At 32.9% G+C, this 27987-nt stretch overlaps 1 protein-coding gene and 1 long non-coding RNA gene across 4 annotated transcripts in view; both read left to right on the top strand.

The window, feature by feature from the left end:
* LOC129218410 (DNA primase large subunit-like) overlaps positions 1 to 27987 on the top strand; it is a 74517-nt gene that overhangs the window by 34736 nt on the left and 11794 nt on the right. For 2 of the 3 annotated variants that reach the window (XM_054852665.1, XM_054852662.1), the window contains one exon: positions 22619 to 22942. The exons of the other annotated variant lie outside the window; for it this stretch is intronic. In XM_054852665.1, the coding sequence (XP_054708640.1) occupies positions 22619 to 22942 (324 nt within the window). The remainder of the gene's footprint in view (positions 1 to 22618; positions 22943 to 27987) is intronic. 3 annotated transcript variants of the gene reach the window in all.
* LOC129218412 (uncharacterized) lies at positions 1497 to 5609 on the top strand. The gene is made up of 3 exons (XR_008580327.1): positions 1497 to 5028; positions 5160 to 5237; positions 5332 to 5609. It is a non-coding gene; the product is annotated as an uncharacterized LOC129218412 (long non-coding RNA).

Below are 27987 nucleotides of genomic sequence, written 5' to 3'. Positions count from 1 at the left end.
TAAAGTATTAAAGTTATTATTTGCAAGGTTCAGTCATTAGTCAGGCAGAAAAAGTTACTGATCTGGGCGGCTTAATAAGTCAGGATTTAAAGTTCAGCCAACAGTGTAGCATAGCTAGCAACAAAGCCAATAAGATGCTTGGGTTTATCAATACATCTATTTCAAACAAATCTAAAGAAGTTCTTCTGCCCTTATATAGAAGTTTGGTAAGACCTCATTTGGAGTATGCTGTTCCGTTTTGGTCTCCTTATCTTAAGAAAGATATTAATGTATTGGAAAGGGTTCAAAGGCGGGCTACAAGGCTAATGAATGGACTTTCTCATTTAGACTATGATTCCAGGCTTAGAAGGCTAAAAATGTACAGTCTTGAGCAAAGAAGAGACCGAGGGGACGTGATTCAGTTGTTTAAATTTATGAAAATGAAAGATGTTACGGTGTTGAAGTTTAGCACTGAAAACAGGACAAGGGGTCATTGTTTTAAGCTATTTAAATCTCAGGCTAACACGGATATTAGGAAAAATTATTATTATAGTAGGGTAGTGGAACCTTGGAACAGCTTACCGGAAGAGGTGGTAATGAACACGTGAGTAGATAGTTTTAAGAGGGCCATTGATCTTCACTATGGATTGTAAATTGACTAGGACCAGTCTAGCTGGGCCAGAGCCTGTTCCTGGTCGTCACTTTTGTATTTTTATTTTAGACATAAAGGTCACATTTCTTAGAATCGAAAATATTTGTGTGTAATTATATTTGAAAATATTAAAAATGCCTCCACGTGCTGATGGCCTAGTTACTGAAAAAGTTCTGAAAACTTAAATTTTCCTTCAAGATTTTTAAAGAGCTCAAAACACTCCAAAATTAGGAATACAAACTTCTTTTCTGTTTTTAAATGCTTTTTTTATGGAATATAAACTTTGAAGTTACTTCAATAAATAATTGCGGGAGAAAGTTAAGATAAAGAACAAGACAAATTTCATAAAATGTGGTGTACAAAGGTATTTTTTAATGCAAGATTTGGTTCAACCTTGTCACAATGCAATTTTTTGATATTTAATTAGTTTAGTAACAGCACTGTGACACTGTAATAAATTTCCATTAGCAAATAACTAAAATTACAATACATCTAGATATAATCATGAAATTTCTTTGTAAATATTATTCAATAGATTTAACTAAACAATTTCTTGAATACTGTATCCCCATGCTTAAAATAATTAATAATTCGCATTGATGTGACAATGACTTAAAGATGGGAGAGGGGAGATGGAAAATGAGCACTATATCGTGATTAAAATTAAATCGCCTATCTGTTTTTGTGGGAGCCTTTTTTTTTTTGTGATCACACACACACACACACACATATATATATATATATATATATATATATATGGCTGAATATCACATAAATGTGCATTTTAGCGTTTCCGACTTTTATTATTGATTTTAAGCAAATATATTGAAAAATTTTGTTTTTATTCACCGCAAGTACTGTTTTAATAACTAATAAATTTAAAAATAGGGCTTTTTCGCGATATTCTTATTTTTCAGAAAATTTTAAACTTCAAAATCGTCATTTTCGTTACTGTATCCAAGACCCAATGAGTACTGATTAAGTATGGTTTCTGTTAGCAAAAATCAAAGAATGCTTATAAAAATTGTGAAATATTAAAAAATAAACATTTCTTTTCATAGAAAAATACTTTTTATTTCTTTTTTTGTGATAATTTTCATGTCTGGATGATTAAATTCTTTGTATGCAAGCATCGACGTCATTTTCATGACACTTAAAAATAACTTAGTAAATCATCAAGAGATGGCGCCAGGAACAATTTTACTACTTGTTTGGAATGAAAATCGACATTGAGAGCTTGGATGAATAGGTTTTTCATAGAAAAATTCCAACAGGTAAGTGTTTACGTGATTTCTATTGTTTACAAGTTATGCGTATGTTTATTGCTCGTCATTTTCGCGACGCCTGTAAAAACAAAAAATAATTTTAAAAAATTTAGAATGAAGTTATATTTTGATCTAGTACTTCAACCTGAAGCAAGTAATGTGACGAAAAAGGCTTAATTAAAGCGTGCTTTTCCTCACGGAGCGAATTTTCGATGTTTCGTCATTTTCGTGACGGTCATTTTTACGACGTCGCGGTAATGACTGACGTCGCCTGGAATGACAGCATCGTCGCGAAAATGACATTTGACGTATTTTTCGGGGGTTTGGGAGTCTTAAAAATAAATTATACCTCATGTATTGTTGGATGTTTGAATTTCAATATCAAATACTGTAATTTTTTGATGACAGGATTCGCGCGTTGCGCATGTAGTGCGATTTCTCTTTGCACATTTATTAGAAATGCACTCGAATTCAGCAAAAAAAAAAAAAAAAAAAATCGTTCTAAAAATACCAAAAAAAAAAATGCAAATTCTATTTATTTTGCATTATTTCAGGTTGGCAGTGCTTTTTTATTCAATATATTTATTTTTATACATATATATATATATATTTTCAACTATTACTTTAAAACGAAAAATATTAATCTTTGAATTAAATTGCATACTTAATTTTCTCTCAATATTATTAAATATGAGGGCATGTCTGTCTAATATAAATTTAGAGTTTGTCTAATTTTAATTTATTAAAAAGTATGGCATAGCAGAGCCCCAAATGAATAGTGAATTTAAAAAAAAAAAAAAAAAAATTATCACAATATTATTAAAAAAAAAAAAACGTGTATTAAGTGTTATTTTATGTGAAAGAAGTTGAGGCATAACTCACTCATATTACTGTCAATAACAATTGCTAAACAATTCAAACTAAAATGTTATTCCATTTTCTCCTGAAAACAAAATTATAGCTTCAAAAAATAGCATTAATTGCTCACACACTTTGTTCTTTTTAGGATGGGTAAACCAAAACCAGAAGGTAAAAAAAAGGATGTGGGGAAAATCAAGAAAACATCACAACAGTACAAGTTGCATCGGCAAAAAGCTAATGCAAGGAACCAGAAGTACAAAAGTAACTTAACAGAGGAAAAAAAAGAAATAATAAAGGCCAAAGCTCGAGAAAGGTACAGAAAAAAGAAAGAGCTAGGTTTAATTCAGCCAATTGCAGAAAGATCTGATAGAGAAAAGCGTAAACAAAGAAAAATATGGAAAAATGCCACCACGAAATACAGAAAAAAAATTTCTGATAACATAAATACTCCGTCACCATTGTTAGAAAAAGATATTCAATACCCTAGCACTTCACGCAAAAATTCAGGTCGAAAAAAGGTTGCTAAAAGTAGATCTAAAGCCTACAGAGATTTAGCGAAAAAAGAAAGAGAGAATGAGAAATTGAAAACAAAAGTTCAGAAGTATAAGCAACGCTGGTTGCGATTAAAAGCAGCATCGTCAGCTTCTTTTACTCCACGTAGTAGAGTTGAAAATCTGTTAAAAGGTAAACGTATTTCAAGCCCGATTAAGAGAAAGTTACTTTTTGGGGAGGTATTAACAGATCAACTAAAGGAAAATTTAAAAGTCAAATGTTCTACCCAGAGAGATAAACAGATGTTCCATAGGGTGATTTGCGGGAAAATCATAAAAAAGTACAGATTTTTAAATTTAACCCGGACATTTCTTTCTTGCAGGATAAGCTCTGTTTCTACTAGTGTAAACAACTTAAAATATGAGCGAAGTAAAAGAAATAAATCGATCTCGGATTATTACCAGAAACTAATTTGAGATTTCTATGAAGATGACGAGCATAGTAAAATGTCCCCATGCAAGAGAGACTATATCACAAAATCAAATGAGAGAGTACAAAAACGAATTTTAACAAAAACAGTTAAAGAAATTCACAAGAAATTCATTAACCAAAAGAAAATAAAAATATCATACACGACATTTTGTCGAATGAAACCTTTTTGGGTTGTACCCCCGAAGATGAGGGATCGGGAAACTTGTGCATGCATCAAGCATGAAAATATGGAATTCATAACGTCAAAACTGCACCGCCTAAAGGTAATTGAAGACAAGAAGCCTGATTCTCTATTTCACTTAAATTTAGATGACTTGAAAGCAAACATCGATTTAAAACAGGTATTTAAGTATTTTTCATGGCAAACAGTTAAGGAGTCGAAACAAATAAAAGGAAACATCAAAGTTATAACCAAAATGGTAAAAGTAGAAAAGTCTTCTACAATAGAAGATATATTTCAGAAACTTAAAGTTGAACTACCAAAATATGAAACCCATGTGAAAACAATGACTCACCAAGCGAAGGCACTGAAGACGATAAAAGAGGGCTTGCAGCCAAATGAGCTGTGTTTTCATATCGACTTTTCTGAGAACTATGAATTGAAACTACATAAAGAAGTTCAATCCATGCACTTCGGTGCGTCAAAAAAACAAATATGTCTGCATACAGTCATGATGTATGCATATGTAGCGGGCAAAATAGAACCCAAAAGTTTTTGCACAGTCTCTGAGGATCTTTCCCACCAAGCCCATGCTGTGTGGGCCCATATGGCTTCGATATTTTCAAACTTGGAAAAAGATGACATTGAGAAGGTGCATTTTTTTTCAGACGGCCCAACTGGCCAGTACCGCAATCGGTACAACATCTATTTAATGATAAAACTTGCACCTTTTTTTTTTCCCGAAACTCACTGATGTTTCATGGAACTTTAGCTGTAGCGGGCATGGTAAGGGTGCCATGGACGGAATCGGTGGTTCCCTAAAGAGAACAGCGGATTCGTTTGTGTTACATGGCGGGGACCTTGTATCTGCTGAGGACTTCGTCAAATTATTTGAAAATAGTAAAGTTAAAGTAATTATTTTGAAACCTGAAGAAATAGAGAAAATAAAACACAATTTGCCCTCGGACGTTATTCAAGTTCCAAATATCTCAAAGCTACATCAAATAAAGTGGTGTCAAACAACAAAAAAAAAATGTTCAAAAGAGAATTGTCCTGCTGGACATGCCCAGCTGATTGTGTCCATTTCCCCGAATCGGCAATAACCTATAAAATTAATGATGAAAATGGTATCCTTTTTATTGCTATTGTTGCATACCTATAAAATATATTTTTTTATAAAATATGATTATATCCCTGTGATGATAATTAATGTTTATTTCTTTTCAAATTTACTTAATTTTCTTAATAATATTGAAAGATATAGTCAATGAAACTAAAGCCAAACTAAATGTTGGTGACTGGGTTGCAGTGGTTTTTTCGGATAAGTGGTATCCAGGTAAGAGACAAAAAAATATATATATATATAATAAAATACACAGTAAAAAAAATAATTAAATATAGTTAAAACTTTTTTTTTCTTTTCTTTCAAGGTGTAATTGAAAATATTACTAAAAATACATTGCGTGTGTCATTTATGACAATTTGTGGGAGAAATAAGTTCTCGTGGCCTGAGAAAGAAGATATACAGGATATTGAAGTTCCGCATATCCTGTGCAAAATTAGGAGTTGCCCAGAACCTGCCTCAACACGATATTTTAAACTTGAAGAACTTGATTACCAAAATGTTTTAAATGCTTTTGTTGCCTTCAACTCTTAAATATGCTTGTAAATTAAGTTTTTTTAATGTAATAAAATTGATTGGTTCTTATTGTTTCTCTTAACATTCTCTTCAGAATATTTTACTTGTTTCAATTTTATTATTGTTGATGTCATTTCAATGTTAAAAAGTCATTTCAGTGACAAAATATCATTTCAGTGACAAACTGTCATTTCAGTGACAAACTGTCATTTCAGTGACAAATTGTCATTTCAGTGACAACCTTTTTAATGTCTTTTAAATGCTATAATTAAACATTAAATACAAATAACCCAATAATTTTTAGTAAATAGGTAAAAGATATGCTATTAATCATATTTACCACTCATTAAATGTGCATTTTTCAAAAACAAATTTAAAATTTTAAAATTTTTCAAATTTTTAAAAATTTGAGTTTTTTTTTATGAGAATTATTTTTAAAATTTAGAAAATCTTTGTCGAAAAGTTAAAGGTTATGTTGTTTAATGAATTTGAACCTAATTTTTTTTTTTTTTTTGTGATAATGGGGATTTTACAAGATAATTAAAATTATGAATTATTATTGAAAATTTTCAATAAATTTTTTTTTAAATATGATCGATCTCTGCCAAGCTCAGAATTTTTTCAAGATGTACCTACAAACTTATATTTAAAATTTAAAACAAAAATATCGGGTTTGACATTAAAAAAAAAAAAAAATCCAAAATGCACGTATATGTGATATTCAGCCATATATATATATATATATAAAGCTTTCAAATCAGATACATTAATGTTTTTATGATTGTACAAAAGCTAGGCCATTTAATTGTTCTTCTGTATTGGAAGACCAATTTTCTGACCCATATAAAGAAGCTATTAAACTTTTTTCTTGAGTAAAAACGTTTGGAAGAATCCGATATTTGAATGCAAAACTTTCTGAGGACAAAAGGTAAGCCGGCAAAAATATTTTTTTTTAAATGGACTTCATCACAGAAGAAAACTTTTTAGAATATTCGGTAAGATTTCATTTAATTACTGTAACGTAATGTTTTGTAGAGTTCAGACATGAAGAAATTTTTCAGTCTACAAATAAGTTAACTTTATAAATTTGGTGGTAATCATTGAAACTTTAAATTTGGTTTACGTCAAATGTAGCAAAATTTCAATATGTTATTTTTAAATTGAAGTGATATAAATGTTGATTAATAATTTCAGTAAACACCCATTAATCTGGACTTCGCTTTATCCGGACAACCATTTAAAAGTACATACGGTATAAATAAAGAACGCATTAGCGCAATAATGTATTTTTGTAAGGCTGTATTTTTATTTTTGTAACTTTCTCTAATGCAGCTTTATATTTCATTCTCTTGAATTAAAAATACAATTTTTACTGTGTTCAAGTATTTTACTTATGTACATTGGTTAAATTTATAGGTTGTTATTCTAGATGATCTGGATCCCCTATTAGTCCAGGTTAATGAGTTTCTGCATCTGTTTTCAAAAACAACATTTGTTAAGATTCTTGATCAGAGTTATAGTTACTTAACGTAAAAAAAAACTTCCTCCAAAAAATATCAGCAGTATTTACATTCAAATGGAGTATCACAAAATTCAAATAACTTTTAGTTATTCCTTATATCTATCTTATAATTTTCTTTGAGACAAGTTTGAAATACAATTTTTTTTTTAAAGTCTAAACTGACAAAATTATGTACACACAAGAAGAAACTTGACAAGCACAGTAAATTATTTTCATTTCTTTATAATCTCAATTTTATTGTGCAAAATTTCCACTTTCTACCCCTTTAAAACACGCATATTGGATGAAGTATATCCAAAACTACACAAGAGGAACTAAAAATTTGCATTGTAGATTTTAATTAGGGTTCACTGCTTTTAGTATCGCTGATTAACTTGTCGATGTGACTCAAAACATTTACCCTTGCATTTCATTCCTTTTTGAAGCTTAACCCTCAAGAAACATTTAAACATTAAAAAGGGAAAAGAGGGTGAAGAATTACGCACTATACAAATGTCCCAGGTTGAGTGTACCCAGTGACGTCACTGGCACTTTCCCCCTCGTTCCTACTTTTGCGACACTAAGACCCAGCCCTCATTCTTCTAAGGCCCTGCTGCTAATGTTATCTGTGGGAACAGCCAGCAAAGGGATTTTTATTTAGTGTTATTTTAGAAAATATTGCGAGAATTGCGCAACCCTGAACTCTGGGTGAGTATTTAATACAGTGTTATGAATCTGTCTTTGTAATTTTTTTTTCTATTTTAAACATATTTCAGCAGCTCATGCATTTTTCTCCACTTTTGATTTTCAGGGCGGTATTTTTCGTTAAAAAGCTAAATATGAGGCTGTGAGAAGCAAAGGGATGTAAGTGATAAATTAAAAATTTAGAGATAACCACTACAAATAATAAGAGAACCTCTCCTCTGCTTTGGAGCTATAAATAATACTAGTAGCCCTAGTAGGTGCTGCTGTACAGCATGATTTAAAAATTTATTTTAATAAAAGCCTACCTAGGATCTGAACTTTAAACATGATTTACTCAAAACTTTATATATTCCACTTACATCCCTTTTCTTCTCATTGCCTCATATGTGAATATATCGGTGACCAATGTGAGGCTATCATATTTATTTATCTAAACATTTTTTTAACTAAAGGACCATAAACCATGGGTTTATACAACAGGGCTGCCGAGAGCGAAGATGTGCCCCATGTTAGTTCTGTCACCGGGCCTCATTCTCATTATGCCAGTTTAACTCTCTATGCACTACTTCAATTTCAAGCTGAGCTCCTAGTTTCCAACTAGAGAAACATATCCACTTGGTGTGAATAGTGTACCGAATATTTTCCCCCGATTAAAAGTTATTTGAAGCGTGCATTTCCTCGGCCCTTACTTACCAGGGAACCACACGACTTCAGTAATCAGGAAAAAAGTTCAAAATGTTCGCATTCGAAAGAGCATATTTAGACATTTTTTTGACCCATGAACTGTGTGCCCTCTTCCCCTCGTTTTTGAGATATGGGGTCTTAAAGTCGGCCGAAATCACATGAAAAGTCGCCAAATTTAAACACTTGGTAAGAAATTGAAAACACCTTGTGATTTCATCGTCTGAATCTTGCAAGGCATCTCATTTCCATTTTGGGTCATCTGCAATGCGTGTGAAAGATGTTTTGCATTAATGCTTTACTTGTGCGTGTTAAATAAAAGAATCTCCATCTAGATTATGAAATAGAAAGCTTTATACAGAGGAACGACAACTTTACAATGAAATTGAACCTAAATTTTACAATTCCATTCGTGGTAATAATACTTTTTAGAATATTATTGCATTTTAAGTGGGTTAAGTGTTAACTCTTTTTAATAAAACTAGTCGACCCGTGCGGAACTCCGCACTGTGCTTCAAATCGTTTCATAAGGCATTTCGCTCTTTAAGAATTTCAAAGGAAGAACATTATGAAGAAGAACCGAAAAAAAAGTAAGCGCACAAGAGAAGGCATGTAATTTAAAGACATCAGTAACAAAACCTCGTTAAATACAACGTTGTAATAATTTGATCATAGCTCCCCTTTTAATCGTACATATTTTCAATGCAAATATAAATGTCATTAAAAGTGTGGCTGAGTGGTGACTCGTGAAAAAGCAATAATTGTGCATGTGAAAAAATAGGTTGTGGCAAATACAGTCCTGCACATGTCAGCATCTGACGGGAAAAAAAGAAACATTAAAGAGATATTTATTGGCACGTATTCGAATTGGCGCCATTCTGACTAACAGCCCGACACCCCAACAAACCTAGCAATTGCGCCTTCCTTTTCGAAAGCTATTCATTGAAGGAATGCGTAGTAAAAAACAGCAAAAAAGCTTTTTGCCAAAAAAAAAAAAAATAATAATAAGATCATGCATCTGTGTTTTGTCATTAACCAGCATGATACGATTTAAAATTATTCGCAAAGCATGGAATTTGATTAAAGAATGACGAAGATCTCACGTAGCGATTGAAACAAACATTCTAGAGAAGTAATAAATTTGATTGAAAATAAGTGTTTTTATCTTTAAATATTGAACTATTTCACATAGAAGGTTGCTTTAACCGTTACGGCTTAAATGCCCGCACATGTTTCTCTTTTAATCGAACACTTAAAATTCAAAACCAAAACCAGTTGAACTGAGTCCGTTCTTAAGTGTAATTTTTCGAACGTACACAAAATGTATTTTTTTTTTCAGCAGAAAGCAGAGGAGTAGAAAGTAATTTCTTGCTAATGAAGTTGATAATACTTTTAATGCTTGATATCGTATTCGCGCGAATAAAAAATTAAAGGTTTACTGAGTGAAACTCGTAGTTTTAATCGGGCGTAGTATTTTTTCATTTGTACAAAAGTTCGAACACTGCTATTAGAAACATCTACATTTTAGCATACAATAAAAATGTTTTTCTGCACAAAAAGGATTTATTTAGGTAAATCTAATACTTTTTTATGCTTACATTATGTTGAGTGGTCTGGATGTAGTCAAAGAACACAGTTCGATTAACAATCAACTTATCCGAATGATAACTGTAGCCTGCATAAAGGAGTCGAAACACCAAGTAGCATTCCCACTGCATTTATATTATTAGGTGTGTATGTTATGAGCACATGTAATGCGTAATACTAATATTAATTTGATATTATGTCGGACAGCCCAAGCTTGCCCGAAGTTCAGATAGTTTATAGCCGAACGCTCTACCGAAAAAAACTTATCAATTAAACCGAACAACTAAGTCCAGTGCTGTTAAGCTTTATTAAAATATGAACACACACAAAGGCTTTTTTTTTTTTTTTTGCGGAAAGCGATGTAAAAAATGGAAAACTGCATTAGAACTTGCTTTAAAAAATGCTTAAGAACTACAGGTAGCATCAAGGTTTTGAAACAGCAAGAGGCGATTTCGAAAACTTGAATTTTCGACCGTAAGTCTTTTTTTCGTCATTGGACAGCCTGATAAGTTTTAAAATGAGATGGGATTAATATATAAGATAAGATATTGAAGAAAAATGTTTTTATTTTTGAAATTTTTTACAATTTGTTATCGCAGGCTGCTTAAACCGTTATAACTTAGATGGCAGCACGTGTTCATCATTTAACAGCACGGTTAAAATACAAAATAAATTGAACTATGCTCTTTTTTAAGCGTAGCTTTTCGAATGTAGTAAAAATGCGATAAGTTATTTGATTTTTAGCAAAAAGAAGAAAAAATATATATTTTACCCTTCAAATTGAGGTAGTATTTTATTTATTTGTACAAAGAGTCAAAAACTCATTAGAAGAATATATATTTCAATGTACGATTTATTATTTTTTTTCTGAACAAAAAACAATTCTATTGTAGTCTAAAATCTTAAACCTGTTACTTATATTTTCTCTTACATTATGCTTTAATTTTCTTTCCAGAGCCAAAGCTTCAAAAAAAAAAAAAAAAAAACCCACATGCAATTTCGAAGTAATTTAGCACAAAATCACTGAATGTTTTCATATCAGCAAGGAGCATTTCCTTCTCATTTATTCTATTCTCTCATAGTTATCTATATATATAAAAATCTCGTGTCACGATGTTTGTTCGGGGTAAACTCCGAAACTACTCAACCGATTTTTCTCAAATTTCATATCAATGTGTCATTTGGTCCAACTTAAAAGATAGGATAGTTTTTATAATTTTTTACTGCAAATTTCATATTAATTATGCAATAATAGTGTGAATTAATTGTTTAGTTCTAAAAATTCTTAATAGATGGCGGTGTAAGTTAATTAATCGATATAACTCTAACATCGTATGACTTACTGCTAAAAACACCATGATAAAAAAAAGCTCAGAGATGTTGCTTAGAATTTCCATATAACGTTTCGGGATATTACAGGTTATTATTCACTTCCTGAGAAAATCAACTATATTTTTCAAAACGTTTCCTTGAATTGCTACAAATTGAAGATTTCACACCGTTGTGAAAATTATTTTTCTCCACCAGTATCAAGATTAACTAAACGTATTTAATAGGTGTATCGGTTTCGGAGTGATTGCGGTTTGTCTAGATTGACTCAACACCCAATGAGTGCGAAAAGTTATCTGGATCACGAAGCTTTGCAAGAGTTGCAGCGGAACTACATTCGAGCTACTTGCTTTAGAGTCTGTCTTCGCGTTGGCAATGCGTGTATTAATGCTTTGAGAACTTTCTTAGAAAAGCAGGAAGGTTCCAGGCTATTATATTAATCCTGCGTTAGGCTTCTCTGCAGGTGCCAGAATCATAACTGCCTTTTTAACCAAGAAGACTACTGAATTCTTCAAAAATTTTCCAGGTTTATTTCAGGAAAGTTAATGAATTTAAGCGGAAAACAATTTTTTTCTTTATTTTGTTCCCCAGGAAATTTTTAATATCATTAATTCTTGCAAAGATACATTCGCAACAGAAAATTGCAGTGACAATTGCATCGTCAGGCATTGCTGCTACTTTTTTTAGATGGTACACGAACAGCACATTCAGCTTTAAAGTTGCCTATTAAATATTCATAACAAACAAAACACAATGTGTACAATAAAGAAAAAAAAGACGTGGTATGGCTGTAGTGTTGCAAGAGAGTGAAATTATAATTTGGGATGAGTGTACTATGTCTCATGAGTAAAAGCATTCATTCGAAGCACATCATAGGATTATGCAAGATTTGAATGGCAACGATAAACTTTTAGGCGAAATTGTCTGAATACTGTCTGGGGACTTCCGGCAGACATTACCAGTTATTCCGATGAAATCAACGCATGTTTAAAAAAAACGTTTTTTATAGCGTAATGACGAGATAATGCGATTGGCCATGAACATGCGCGTATAAACGCAAAATAATCTAATCGCATAAGTATTTTCTAAGCAATTGCTGAGTATTGGAAACGGTGAAATTGAACTGTATCAAAATATACAGTACAAGAAATAGCCAGACAATTTCTGCACTGCCGTTGAGACGAAAAGTGAACTAATTGAGAGTCTATTTCCGGATAAATTTAATTTTTTAAAAATCATAATTGCCTCTGTAATCGCGCTGGTTTTGTAGCAGGTTTGTTTTCGGTAAACATTCCCGAACAGACAGGAATATTTGTGGATCGTCAATTGTCGACTGTCAAATACATATCCTGATGCATGTCGCAAGTTGTATTTATTGGTAGCACAAAGTCATTGGGAGTTGACACTTTCTAATGCAGGTTTGACATAAGGAGAAACAGTATTCGTCAACTGTTTAAAACAATTTTGACGACATACTATCCAACACAATCATTATTTTTTAAGGAGAAACTATATTACTTTCACGCAGGGCCGATCCTAGGGTGTCGGCCGCCCGTGTGCAAAGAGCTAATGTGCCGCCCCTCATGAGTAATTTGCATATTTTGACTAATCTTTGACGTCCATATAAATATTTCTTCAAATTTCTATATCAAGTTCTAATTTAAAAAAGAAAAAAAAAAAAACAGAATTATGAACTTATAAAAAGGAAGAAAAGTTTTATAGTAAGAAACTCCTTAGGTACAATTTATATCTTTGAAGAAAGTAATAGATACCAAAATTTACTAGTCGTAAAAACGCATTTTATAGTATGTCTTCGGCGACATTTCGGTGAGAAAGCACGGAGGAGGAGGAATCATGGGAGGGGGGATTACTCCCAGAAAATTATCGAAATTGGCGTACGAAAAATTGTTTTAGTGATCTTAGGTTGTGTTTGGCTGCAAGGAGAGAAAAGAGTCGGGTATATTCAAGGTGCATGGAGAAATTTTCGAAATTGACGTCAAAAATCGCAATTTTAGGAATTTTTTCGAGACTTCAGGGGAAAAGTAATGCTGGAGTTCTCTCCTAAAATTCTTTCAAAATTGAAATCAATTCGAAGCTGTTTTTTGTGATCGCTGCTTAGGAAAGATAGGTGCTCTTTCCGAAAATTTTTCGAAACTGAAGTTTTAAACAAGCAGTTTTGGGTTATCTTTGTTGACGTCGCTAGAGGGAGGGAGAGGCAATCATCTCCTATCGAAAGTTTTTGAAATTGAAGTTTAAAACGCAAATTTAGGCTGTCTTTGGTGACGGTAGGGGATCTGGCGGCTTTCCTTCGGTAATTTCTCGGTACTATTGTTTCAAAAACCCATTTTTGGCTGTATTTGAAAACGATAGGAAAAACGTGAAAATATTCCGAACCGAAATATTTTTCAGAGCTAAATTCCATTTTAGGCTATTTTTGGAAGGAAGGGTTTCGGGGCTCCCAAGTGGATGTTTCTAAAAGCCCAATTTTATGCTATCTTTGGTGACGTTAACAAAACTGGAAAGCTTCGGCGAATCTTTCGGATATTTTTCGATATTAATATCTGAAAAACACAACTATAGACCCCTTTTGTCCATCTCACATCGACGATTGATGGGTATATGCCCTAGCGCCGTGAAAAGTTACATAAGCCAGGCAATTCTCCTCCAGAGTTTTTTAGAAAATCGTATTTTACGCATTGTTTGATAACGATGGGACAAAGGGCGGACGGGGGTTCAGTGTGCCCTCACGAAGTGTTTTTTGAAACTGAAATCAATTTCAAACTGAGGAGGCGGAATTAGGGGCCTCTCTAAAGACACTAATTGAAACTATCTTTGGTAGTAATATTTGGGAATGGATTTCGGGACCCTCCATCGCAAAAATTTTGAAAAAGAAATACGAAAAATGTCATTAAGCAAATTTTGATGACATTAAGAAGGGCTGTCCTCTGAAAAAATATTTTGGATTTTAAAGCCAACATTTTCAGGCTATGTTTGATTAAGTTAAGGTGGAAGGGGTGAATCAATGATTTAATTGGGTTCTTAAGATCGGTGGTTCAAACAGTGAAATTTTCCAAAATCAAAGTCCTATAAAAACGCAATTTTAAGCCTTCTTTAGTCTCGTCAAGGAGGTCATGGCATCCTTTTGGATCTTCGTTTTGGAGGTACGTTTAAATTTACTACCCGGGGCAAGAGCTCTGATCTGAAACCGGGCAGTTCATTCGTGATTTTAATTCGAGAAAAATGCTGTAAAGGGGGAAAATTACAAAACTTTAGTTTGTTATTCATATATGTTTGAGTCTCAGGGGAGTCGCAATTTTCCACTGTCCCTCCACGCATCCGCGATTGTTGGAAAATAATTTCTTGTTTGAAATGCTTGCGACAGTATCTAATAAGTATGGCTTTTTTTAAATATAATATATAAAATATATCTTCATTGTTTAGGTCTATAAAAGCTTGGGGGTTAAACACTAGTGGCCGCCCTGGGCCTTGAGTGCTCCTTTTAGAAGGCACCCTTTCTTGCTTCAGGAGGGAGCCATTTCCCTCATCTCCAATCCCCTGTATCCATGCCTGATTACCGGTTCTGACACAAATTTTGCAACCAAATGAAGCATGTGTGTAAAGAGTGGATATTAATGAACAATAAATCAATTCCTAATGTTCCCTAACAATCTATTTTTCTTAAACTATGCTATGCTGTCGGGAAATCGGCACTTACTTTGATAATTGAACATTTAAAATTCAGCATACTTATTTGACTTATTCTAAGTTATCTTGTGAGAAAGTCTTGAAGAATTTTGCTTGATTAAAAGAATTATATGATGCGGCCTGCGGCCGCCTCTTGCTTTGGCCGCCCTTGTGCGGTGCACACCTGCTAGAATCGGCCCTGCTTTCACGTTTGAAGACGTATTTCATAAAGTTTAACAAACACACAAATGTCCAAATCCAGATTTTACACCAGAGATGAATATGAAGCTTTAGTTTTAACTGAAGGTTTTTGCGTTTCAATTTCAAATTTACCACTTAGTTATTATGATATGCCGTCACTTGATAGTTGGGCCACCGACTTAATTAACACTGATTTGCAACGTATAACAACAGAGCAATGACTCTGTCTTAGCTACAATTATTGCGAATAATGAGCCATTACTGACGGCTTTAAAAAAAAGCTCTCCATTGATGCTGAACAAGTTGTCGATGAAAACAAAGCAGTAAACACTCCAAATGAATTTTTAAATTCCCTGGATACACCAGGAATGCGTCTACACGATTTCCGGTTGAAAATTGGCTCAACAATTTATTCTTTTTCGCAATTTAAACCCACCTAAATTACGCAACGGTACACGTTTCTACATAAAGTCAACAATATTTGTCGGAAAAGTTTAAAGGAGAAATGTTTGTGTTGCCACGTAATCCATTATTAGCGTCATAATTTTCAAACACATTTGAAAGGCTTCTATTTTTGATTCGCTTAGTTTTTGCAAAGACCATAAATAGATTTAAAGAACAAAAAATGTCTTCTTTCGGTTTGTTCTTGAAACATAAATATTTCTCTTATGGGCAACGAAATATTGCCTACTCACACGTGGAAAGTTATCATACTTTTCGTATTAGCAAAAGACTGGTTGATCAAGAACATTGTGCACAACTTAGTGCTTAGACAGTTTTCAGTTTTCAAATAATAGAAACAATAGTTCGATGTCAATGTTATCTACTTCATTGAAAAAAATTTAATTTTTATACATTTTTAATTTAGTTAGTGTATTTTGTAAAGAAGTTATTGATTACAAACTATAGAGAAAGCTAATGTGAATAAAATGTAGTGTAGAATCTAAAAGTGTATGGTGGTTTACGTTTAGTTTCTACATTCGGTTATTTTACAATCAGTTTCGATATTTACTATCACTTTCATTTTTTTTTTTTTTTTTTGCGGAAGTTATACTTACAAAATTTACTAAGCGTAAGTATAGTGCTTTTTCCATAGAAAATTTAGTTAGTACTTATTGAATTCAATAAGTACTTTCTTCAGCCTGCACGGTAAAAAAAAAAAAAAAAATTCCGAAACGTTACTGAGTAAAAATTTTCGATAATTGCTTGCAGTTCTGGCTAAGCTTTGGCTATGTTTGCATTACTGCTTATAGAAGTTCCTTAATAAATCAGAAAGGTGCTAAGCTTTTTTTTTTTGTATCCCTTCCTAAGTTTACATTAAAGTTCCAGAAACACGACTAACTTCAAACGGGAAGATCTTCCAATTTTTCAAGAGGCTTCCGAGATGATTTCAGGAAGGTTATTAACTTTTATCGGAAAACTTTCCGGGTTTTGGCTTGACATGATACTGGCAGAAATTGGCCACATCAGCTGCCCATAATTTTCCAGGAACATTTAGGAATCGTTTTTAAATTGAATAACGCCCATTATCAATCTCATATGTTATAAAATCGGCTATACTATTTTAAGCTCTATTAAAAATATTTATTTGATTCTATCAAAATAATGAGTTCAAGTTTATTTTAATCCAACTTCTTTGCCACAGCAACGCGTGGCTGGGTCAGCTAGTTATTCATTTAATTCAGTGTTCATGTAATGCGCGATATTTGTCTAATTTTTTGTTGCAGATTGTCCGGACGTGGGCCCGAACACGTAATCTTCTGGTTACGAAGAGAACGCTCTGCCGATCAAGCTACTCAGCTCTGTCGGTTATAGCGCAAATTAAAGTTATAAGTTTGTTCGAAAACCTTATTCTGGTTCTTTAAAACAGGTTTTTCGGCTAAAAGAAACAATTTTTAGACCTTGGGTCTATTTTTCGTCAGTAGCCAGCACCATAAGCTATAAAATTAGCGGTAAATCAAAGCAATCGATCAAGAATTGAGGGAAATGTGGCGTAGAAACCAAAAACAGGCTACAGAAATAATATATAAGGATATGTTGTATTTCTTAATAATCTGGGTAAATTATTATGAATTAGTACAAAAAACAGGATAATTTGAGCTCATACAGTATATAGATAATAAATGGATAGTTTTTGATGTTGAAATAAAATGGTCATGGGTTATAGTAGGGGAAGGTGGGGCCACAATGAAACAAAACACACATTTTTTTCATTTTTCGTATATTGGTGAATTTTAAAGCATAGAAACATACTTGATTATATTAAAGGTATCAAATTATAGTATCGATATATTGCACCAAATTTAGCTCATTTAATGTTAGAAAAAAAAAGTTATGAGGCTTTTTAAATTTGCTGAAAAGTCTCATTGTGGCCCAGGGATGAGCCACTATGAGACATTCAGTACGGCCACAATGGGACAGCTGAATAATCACTATTTTCACCTAAAGTTTGCAAAATAAGTACCTTTAGCTAGTTTATTAAAGAAACTTAATTCAGTACAGAGTTATTAAAAAATTACAACAAAAAAGTTACAACACCATGTGATAGACTGATTTTTTTTCCACAATTCCAACGAAAATTTTTTTTTTCTTAAATTTGATGGTTTCAAGATCTCGTGTCTCTTGAAGCATATTTTAAATGTTAAAAACTTTTTTTCTTACATACGAACAATTTTAATTACAATAAGCAAAAAAAATAATAAAAAATAAAATCATTATGATTTAAAAAACAGGAAAAGAATAAAATAAAAAATGCCAAATATTAATTGATAATTAACTTATACAATTATTTTATACAAATATTAATTATAAAGTTCTTTGAAATAAGTACCATATTTGTCAACCTTATCAACTACTACCGGTTTCTAGTTTTGTTTTGTACAAGCTGTGTAGTAAAATTAAAAGTGAACTTGTAATAATTAGTTAAAACATAAATATTTTTAAATCAAGCCTATTTTTTATTGTTAAATTTTTTTTTCTGTAAACTAAAATAAGAAGTAGATAAGTATTTTACACTTGCTTACTGCTAAATTTAAGTAATTGGTACGGATTCAGAAAAGAGAGTTTTAGCAAAGACTGGCAGATAACATAAACAGGAATCCCAAGAGGTTTCTTGCATACGCTAATTTGGGGAAAGTTCAAAATAGTCATATTGGGCCACTGGTTGATGAGCACGGAATTTTAATTCAGGACGATAGTGATATTGCTCATGTTCTTAATAACTTTTTTTCGAGTGTTTTTAATGATAACTGTATCTCAACAGTTGACATCAACGAGACACAAGCTATAGTACAGCTTGAGGACTTTGTATTTTCCAGGGATGACCTTTTACTTCATTTGAAAAAAATTAAAGAGACTAAGGCTCCGGGACCAGATAATATTTATCCAAAAATTTTGGTTGAATGTGCAGAGGAATTAGCAGATGTAATTGTAAATATTTTCAATGCGTCTTATAACTAGGGGACAGTGCCAGAGGACTGGAAAGCTCGCTAACATTACACCACTCTTTAAGAAAGGGTCTAAAGGGAGTGCGGGAAATTATAGACCTGTGAGTCTAACTTCCGTGGTTTGCAAAATTTTTGAAACATTGATAATAATTTAGATAGTAAATTTTTTAGAGGCTAATAATCTATTGACTAGTTTTCAGTACGGTTTCAGGAAAGGTAAATCTTGTGGAACTAATTTATTACATTTCTATGACAAAGTTACCATGGCTTTGGACAATAAGAAGCCTGTAGATGTTGTTTACATTGATTTTCAAAAAGCTTTCGATAAGGTACCGCATGTTGCTCTACTTAGCAAATTAGCTGATATTGGAATAGGCGGGAAAACTTTCATTTGGGTAAAAAACTGGCTGATCGGAAGGAAACAAAGGGTAGTTGTAAGGGGAAATTATTCTAATTGGAGTGCGGTTTTAAGCGGGGTTCCTCAAGGATCAGTGTTAGTGCCTGTTTTGTTCATTGTTTTTATGAATGATATTTATAAAAATATTTCTTGGAACATGAATTGTTTTGCTGATGAAATCAAAGTTATGGGGAGTGTACAAAATGAATAACAAGCAAATCAGCTGCAAGAGGATCTAGATCATATTACGGAGTGGTCTGATAATTTGGGTATGGCTGTTAATGTTGGGAAATGTCAAGTGCTACATTTAGAACATGGAAATAAGTGTACAAGTTATTATTTGCAAGGTTCAGTCATTAGTCAGGCAGAAAAAGTTACTGATCTGGATGTCTTAATAAGTCAGGATTTAAAGTTCAGCCAACAGTGTAGTACAGCTAGTAACAAAGCCAATAAGATGCTTGGGTTTATCAATACATCTATTTCAAACAAATCTAAAGAAGTTCTTCTGCCCTTATATAGAAGTTTGGTAAGACCTTATTTGGAGTATGCTGTTCAGTTTTGGTCTCCTTATCTTAAGAAAGATATTAATGTATTGGAAAGGGTTCAAAGGTGGGCTACAAGGCTAATAAATGGACTTTCTCATTTAGACTATGATTCCAGGCTTAGAAGGCTAAAAATGTACAGTCTTAAGCAAAGAAGAGACCGAGGGGACATAATTCAGTTGTTTAAATTTATTAAAATGAAAGATGTTACGGGGCTGAAGTTTAGCACTGAAAACAGGACAGTGGGTCATTGTTTTAAGCTATTTAAATCTCAGGCTAACATGGATATTAAGAAAAATTATTATTATAGCAGGGTAGCGGAACCTTGGAACAGCTTACCGGAAGAGGTGGTAATGAGCACGGGAGTAGATAGTTTTAACAGGGCCATTTATCTTCACTGGGGATTGTAAATTGACTAGGACCAGTCAAGCTGGGCCCAGAGCCTGTTGCTGGTCATCACTTCTGTATTTGTATTCAAAGTAAACCATGAGTTAAAAATAACATAGCTGAATAATAGAAGATTAAAGTGTCAGTAACAACATAAACTACAACACTTATCTTAACTGTTGAAGTTTTTCAAGATTATGATAGATGCATGAAATTATCCAAATAACTTTGGGTCATTCCATACAGATTCAACGGATGAGTGCGCTCGCCCATTTTTAATTTTTTTGAAACTCTTCTGAAAAACTTGAATCTTTTTAGAGCTATATATTCACTGCTTTGTAATAGACTAAAAGCATAATTATTACTGTAAATTAAATTAGCTTTTTCCAAAAATACTATGAGTTTTTTTTTTTTCAAAGCCAAAAAATATGTCTGCTTGTCGAGTTTCTCAGAGTGTTGATCTACCAAGAGTTGAGTTTTTGGGGTTCTAATGTTGATCATATGACTAAAATGCTTAAAAAACTCTAAAACTCACTATTTTTCATCTCAAATTTAGAAAATTTCTCCTGGTAAGGCCCCCGTTATGGCATTCTCCCCCAATAGTTGTTATGAATAGGTGCCACTGGGCGTTCCTTTCCATGCAAGTCAAGTGCACTACCTTGTGTAGTGCCGTAGTCTAGCTATGGCACTTCACGGCTCCCCACAAAATGGAACTGTAAATTATTGTCCCTCACTTAAGGCAAGTGACATGATCTAATTGAAGCAGAAAATTTGTGTACCAATTTTTGGATTGTTTTACTTTGAAAACGCCATGTCACATATTGTTTGTTTGCATAAATTATAGACACCAGAAAATATGTAAGTTGGCATTTTCAAGGCACAAAAATCTGAATTTTTTCGTGGGGGGGGGAGGCTCCGTGCTTTAACATACTCCCTAGACCCCGGTGACATCCGGCCCCCCCATTAATTCTTCCGAGTCGGCGCCCCTGCCTGTCACTACGGGTAAAAGTGGCTATAACGTAGATGCACAACATATTGCATGTTATTAATTTATTTTCATAAAAACTGGAATAACTTTTACGCGTTTTGTTTCAATGAAACTACAATCACTTATTGATTTCCAGATTAGCGCACCACAATACTCGGACATTATACAATTTGCCTGTCTGGGTTACAAACTCGGCCACCTTCATTTGGAACACCTTTGCAATTTTGCTTTTCAAAGGAGTTTGACCGCTGCAATATCTGTACAAGACTTAAATTGATAAAATGGTCCTGCTGCCACAGTTTTTTACCTTTAAAGCATATTTTTTTCAGTATCCTATTTGTCAGTGTCAGTAGCATTTTTTCCCCTATCAATAAGCTTCTTTCATTTTTATTTTATTTTTCTCTTATATGTATTTCATTGATCTGCTAATACCAATTCCTCTACAAGATTTTTTTTTTTTAAATTCATTTTGACTAAAATAAACGAATTAGTTTTGCACAGAACCTGAAAGAAATACTCATAATTAATACTTATAAGAACAATTATAAGAAGTCACTTAAAATATATTATATCAATAATATTGTAATTAACGCTTAAAGTATTAAAGTAAAATCTACTTAAAATCCACTAAAATGCAAAAATATACTTTTATCCTGCCTGTGTCTTCAAAATTGTACTGGGGAAAGGATCAACGAAGAACTGCGTTTTGGATTCCATAAAGATAAATGTTAGAATATAACGTTCTGTTCATGTTTAATTTTCAGCGAATACTAAATAAGCAAGCTTGTACCCTGAAGCTGAATCACAAAAAATGACAAAAACCCAAAAAAAAAAAAAAAAATTGAAAATGAAAAATTTGCAGACATTACGCTTTACCTTCCCACTGCAAATGCTTATTATACCAAAAAACAACATAAACATACACATTGCTATAGTTGAATAAAATGTTTGGTGAAACTCACCTTAGGGTTTAGGGGATTCACCAAGAGAGAAAAAAAAATGGTGGTTTAAAATCAATTTCATAATATTTGCATTGTTTTTACAATTGAAATATATATATATATATATATATATATATATATATATATATATATATATATATATATATATATATATATATATATATATATAATTGTATTTTAAGATTGCATTTTCAATTCAAATTTTACAGAAAAATACTTTTTGTCACATTTATTACAATTGTTCATTTATTATTACTATTTCTTTCTCTTTTTTTTTTTTTTTTTGAGCAACAAAGGTTTTTCCTTTCCTTCATTTGTTGCATAGCTCAAAAGAAATTGGCAGCCCCATTTCTGAAAAACTGGGCGGGTGTAGCAGCCCCCTCCCCCCCTGGTGATAGCCCTGGATATCTTTTGTTTTTGTCACTAACAACTGACAAGATTTAGAATAAAAAATAATGTGGAGCATGAAATGAAATTCAGGGTTCTATGATTCAGATTATTGGACTTGAAAAGCTTAAATCAAACCCTTTACCTGTAAATTTTATTTTTTTACATTTAACAAAAACGAAACAGAATGAAAAAGATAACTTACTTTGAAAAATTAACTAAACTTGTCAGTGTAATTTTCTTTTTGCTTTTTGTCATGTGTTTCTTTTTTTCTTTTTCAGATTCAATACACCCTTTTCCTCAAAGAAATTGGACTTTCTTGTCAGGATGCTATTTCATTATTTATGAAAGAGTATTCTCTACCTTCAGACAAAAAATGTAGGACTAACAGCAGTTGCTCTCATTCATGGTCTGAAAATAGAAACCGTTATATATACAGTATTGAACATTTGTATGGGAAAAAAGGAGCTGGAAAAGATTATAAAGGGCATAGTTGTCATTCTCTGCAAAGACAACATAGTAATAGCTTTGGGGATGGAGGGTGCCCTTTTGTAAGCTTTGATGCTGATAACTTAGAAAAATCTCTCAAGTCATATAAGTTTGAGGTAATGTAATCTTTGTTCTATGTATCACCTAATTTGGGCTGTAATTGATAATTACAGTCCAAATTCATCAAATACAGCAAAAACAATTGCTCTTTGTACTTAAAAATTTATTGTTTGTGTTATTGTTATATGAGGCAGTGAGAAGCAAAAGGATGTAAGTGGACATCTTCAAGTTTTGAGTTAAACGCATTTAACCCTAGCGTCAATGACCAAAATTTTCCCTTACTCTCAATAACCGGGTACCCATGTTGAATTTCGAAGGTTTAGAGCAGGATATTATTTTTTCTGACACCTGTTCTATTTAATTGAAACGTTTTCTTCCACCCTAATCTTGGAAAACGTGTGTAGCTTGTTTTTATCAAAAAAACAAGATGGCTTATTGTTTTTCCAACATTTTGTATTAGCGTTACACGCTAAATGGTTTGTTAGAAAAAATGTGTTTCTCAAGTTTTTTCGTAATACTGGATGTATTAGGTCTTACGCTTTGGCATTTCATAGTGATTTCATTTATTTATACCAGTGCAGTTCAACTTACGACTCGGGGACCACATGGGGCCCGCGAAGTTCATACATGTAGCTCGTTGCATGGAAAAATAGTATCTGTAATTTTTATCCTCACTGTTATTTGTTCAACTTTTGCTGTCATGTCATCTGACATTCCTAGGTATACTTCAAAAAAAAGTCATCATATATTCCAACTGAAATATTTTTGTCTATATATCGAGAGGTACGAAGTTCCTAATTCGGTATCACTGACGATGTAACAATATGTTTATACATCAACAAAAAGAAAAAAAGCCGTAATATTGTTTTCCACTTCACATCATAACAAAAACAACTCTGGAGCAACCAAAAGTCACAACTATTTTGTTTTATAACGAAACAAAATCTGAAGTTGACACGATTGATCAAATGTGTCGATAATTTTGAAGCATTTGATCGGATGATGATTAACAATGGGTGCAATGCCCTTTGAAATATAAAAATATATTAATCCATATTATGAATATACTTAATTTCATTTAAAATCTTAATTATATCTGTAAATGTAATTGGAATAAAAGTCAAGAATGCAAAAAGTTTCTTAGCGTCTAAGATCTGCAGTGTGACTAGTATGTAATATGCAAAGTTTTCAAGCGTTTATTAATTTTTATTTTTTTTTACAGCTTGAAATATTTTTTGGGCATGGGAAGAGAGTCCAATACTTTGGTTTTACACCAAGAAAATAAGTTAAAAAATTGTAAAACAAACCTTATCAAAAAAAAATCGTTTGCAAGGAGTTTTTAGGGGTTTTTTTTTGCGGGGGGGGGGGGGGGAGTACTCGCTTGAGTGTACCAACTTGCCACAAATGTTCATGCTTTTGAACTATACACTTTTCTAATGCTTCAGAAGAATAATAATGGTGAATACAATGCTGTTTTTCCTTTCAAATGTAAATAATTGCTATGTAATTGCCGAAAACAGAATACAATAAGGGTGCATGACAGGGGGGAAGGATGGGGGAAAAAGTGGTCATATTTTGAATCAAGGGCTCATTTTACATGAAAATCATCAAAAATGGTGTCAGAAGCATTTTGAAGGGGTATTTTTTTGATGTGCAGTGTAATGGGTACCCGGTTATTGAATATAGGTATAAAAATATTAAATGCTAAAAAATTTCCCCCAAAAACTTTTCTGAAAACACGGTTACAACTTTCTTTAGTTCACATTCCTGTAAACAACAAGGATTAAAAGCAATTTTACCAAGACCTAGTTAGAAAGGGTAAAAATTATGATAAAAGTCGCAAAAGGTACCCGGGTACCCGGTCATTGACACTAGGGTTAAAGAGGACATCCTAGGTAGACTTTCATTGACTTTTTTTTTTAAATCACGCTGTATAGCTGCAACTAGTACCATCTAGTACCATCTCTTGCCCCAAGACAGAGGAGAGGTTCACCTACTATGTGTACTGGTTATCTCCAAATTTTTAATTTTGCCACTTACATCCCTTTACTTCTCACTGCCTCATATGATGTTTATATTGATTTTCAAAAAGCTTTTGATACGGTTTTCCATGTTGCTCTACTCAGTAAACTAACTGATACAGAAATAGAATGAAAAATTTTAATATGTGTTAAAAATTGACTGACTGGAAGGAAGTAAAGAGTAGTTGTAATGGGAAATCAATTCTAAATGGAGTGAGGTTTTAAATGGGGTTCTTCAACTATCAGTTTTAGGGCCACTTTTGTTTATTATTTTTATGAATGATATTCATGTAAGTATTTTCGGAAACATAAATTGTTTTGCTGATGACGTCAAAATCGCCAGATAAGTGGAGTATGTTATGGCAGTTAATGTTGGGAAACGTCAAGTGCTAGATTTAAGTCATGGAAATATGCCTATGGGTTATTATTTACAGGATTCAGTCATTAGTCAGGCAGAAAATGTTATTGATCTTAGCAAATCTGGACTTCAAGTCTAGTAAACAGTGCGGCATAGTAAGTAACTAAGCCAATATAATGCGTTATAAATCCCAAACTTTGTGGCGAATTTGCTTCAAACAAACATCGTTGGAAAAAGGTTTTGGTGAAGAACATAGAAAGTATCTTTTTGATTTGAACAATCCAGAGCCTGATTATCGCAGGGACATGTGGGGCACAGGCCCTTCTCTTAGATTTTAGGGGGGGGGGGTCCAAAATCCGTTTAATTTATCATGCCAATATCTAATTACTCTGCAGAATGATCATTTTCATTGTTAAAAAGAATGAAATCTCCTTTGCGATCTTTTTTGCAGCAAGGAAAACTATCATTCTTAGTATTATTAAGCTTAAATAATAATTTCACTCAGAATCTAGAGTACAATGATATTATTGATATTTTTGCAAATACAGTAAAACCTGCAAAGTTGACCACCCTTGTAAGTTGACCATCTGCCTATGTTGACCGCTTTTGTCAGGGACGGAATTAGTCCTATCTTATACAATGACAGGAAACCTCTGTAACTTGACCACCTGTCTATCTTGACCACTAATGTACACCAAATTTGGTTTGGAGTATTGTGAAAAACCCTTTGTAAGTTGACCGCTTGGTTTATTTTTTAAACTTAATTAAGCAAATTATTTTATTTTATTATTTTTTATAGCTTTCTATGAATAACTTTAATGCTTTGATGTAGGGTTGCCTACTGCTCCCCAAAAATAGCTAAACTCAGTAGCTCCGCAAAAAAATTATCTTGCTCCGCATTTCCCGGTCGAACATTTTCAAGCATGACATAGTGTTTAAAACTGTTTTTCTTTTATTCTATTTGAGATACAGCCTTTTATACTTTGTTCAATGAAAACAGGTGTAAGTAGAAAAGTGCTAAGTCTTTTCTTCCAGTTGCAATATTTTGTGGCAATACTGGAATTGTGCCTATGAGTAGAGTTACTTATTTCTGGTGCAAGGGATCGAGGGATAGAACATTTTCATTTTCAACTGCCTTTATAAACTAAGAGAGTCCGGCTTGTTGCTCTTTGTGATATAAGTATTACGTAAAATGGCTTCAAAAAGAAAAATAGTTGAACTTGAGGTTGGTAAAAAAACATGAAATATTAAAATTAACTGAAACTAGTATGTTGTGGCCATCACGAAACTTTCTTCTATATTTTTCCTTTTTCTGATCCCTCCCCATGCTTGACGAGGAAGCAATATTCCTAACAAAAAAAATTACACATGCAAAAACTTGACGACCATCCCAATGTCTGAATTATTGCAAAAGCAAAGCAAAGAGCGAAAATTGTAAGTTATTTTAAAAACCTTGCTTGAAATAATTACAAATATTTTATTTGTTAACAAACATAAGATGGCAACAGTTAAAAATTTTAAATCATTGAGATGATATTTCCGATCATTTCCATACAATTAAAATCACGAGAAATACGCAGACGACAATCTATTACGATTTATCTTTTTTATTGTTGCATTAATAAAGATATTTTTATTCGCTAAAAAAATAATGATAATAAAAATAAACCAGCACCTCTTGGCGCGATTGGCGCCAAAATTGAACCAAAGCCTGTTTACATATGGATTCACATATATTCCAAATTTCAACCAGAACGTAGCATTACTTCTTGAGATAGGGCACTCACAATGGAAAAAAAGGACGGGCGATTGCGCTACCCCCCTTTTTAGCTGTTGACACCAAAATAAAATCAGCTTTTATACCCACTAAGGGCTACTTGCCGATAAATTTTTCTTTCATTCCGTTCATTATTTCTTGAGATACAGCAGTCACAATTGACGACAAAAAACGTTCTATAGCGCAACCCCCGTTTGAGTTATTGACACCAAAATTGAATCAGCACCTGTTCCTGTTACTGGCAACATATGGACCAAATTTTGTTTGATTCCGCTAGTTACTTCCTGAGGAATAGCAATCACGCGTAACTCAAAAAACGTCCCATTGGTCCACCCCCCTTGGATGAATTCGCGCCAAAAACCAATGGGCACAAGTTCACATAGGGGCACATATGTGTACCAAATTTCGTTCAATTTCCTGCGGTAGTTTTTGCTGTAGAGCGGCCACACAAAACTGGTCACACACAGACGTGACACACATACACACACACACACACACATACACACAGACAGACAGACATTTTCCAAAAATAGTCGAAATGGACTCAGCACACCTCAAAACGTTTGAATCCGTCGAAATTCGAAAATTTGCACGAATCCAATACTTTCTTCTATATATTAGATATAGAAGAATGTAAAAAGGGAAAGCAAGAGAAAATTAGCATATGAAATTTCTAAAGCTACATTGTCTAATATAGTAAAAAACAAGAGGGAAAAAACAAAAATATTTGAATAACATTTTTACTTTCTTCTATATCTAATATATAGAAGAAAGTATTGGATTCGTGCAAATTTTCGAATTTTGAATTTTGACGGATTCGAACGTTTTGAGGTACGCTGAGTCCATTTCGACTATTTTCGGAAAATGTCTGTCTGTCTGTGTGTGTGTGTGTATGTGTGTCACGTCTGTGTGTGACCAGTTTTTTGTGGCCACTCTACAGCAAAA

The sequence above is a fragment of the Uloborus diversus genome, chromosome 3 (genome assembly GCF_026930045.1).
Source record: "Uloborus diversus isolate 005 chromosome 3, Udiv.v.3.1, whole genome shotgun sequence".
NCBI lineage: Eukaryota > Metazoa > Arthropoda > Arachnida > Araneae > Uloboridae > Uloborus > Uloborus diversus.
This window is presented reverse-complemented; position numbering and strand designations above follow the sequence as displayed.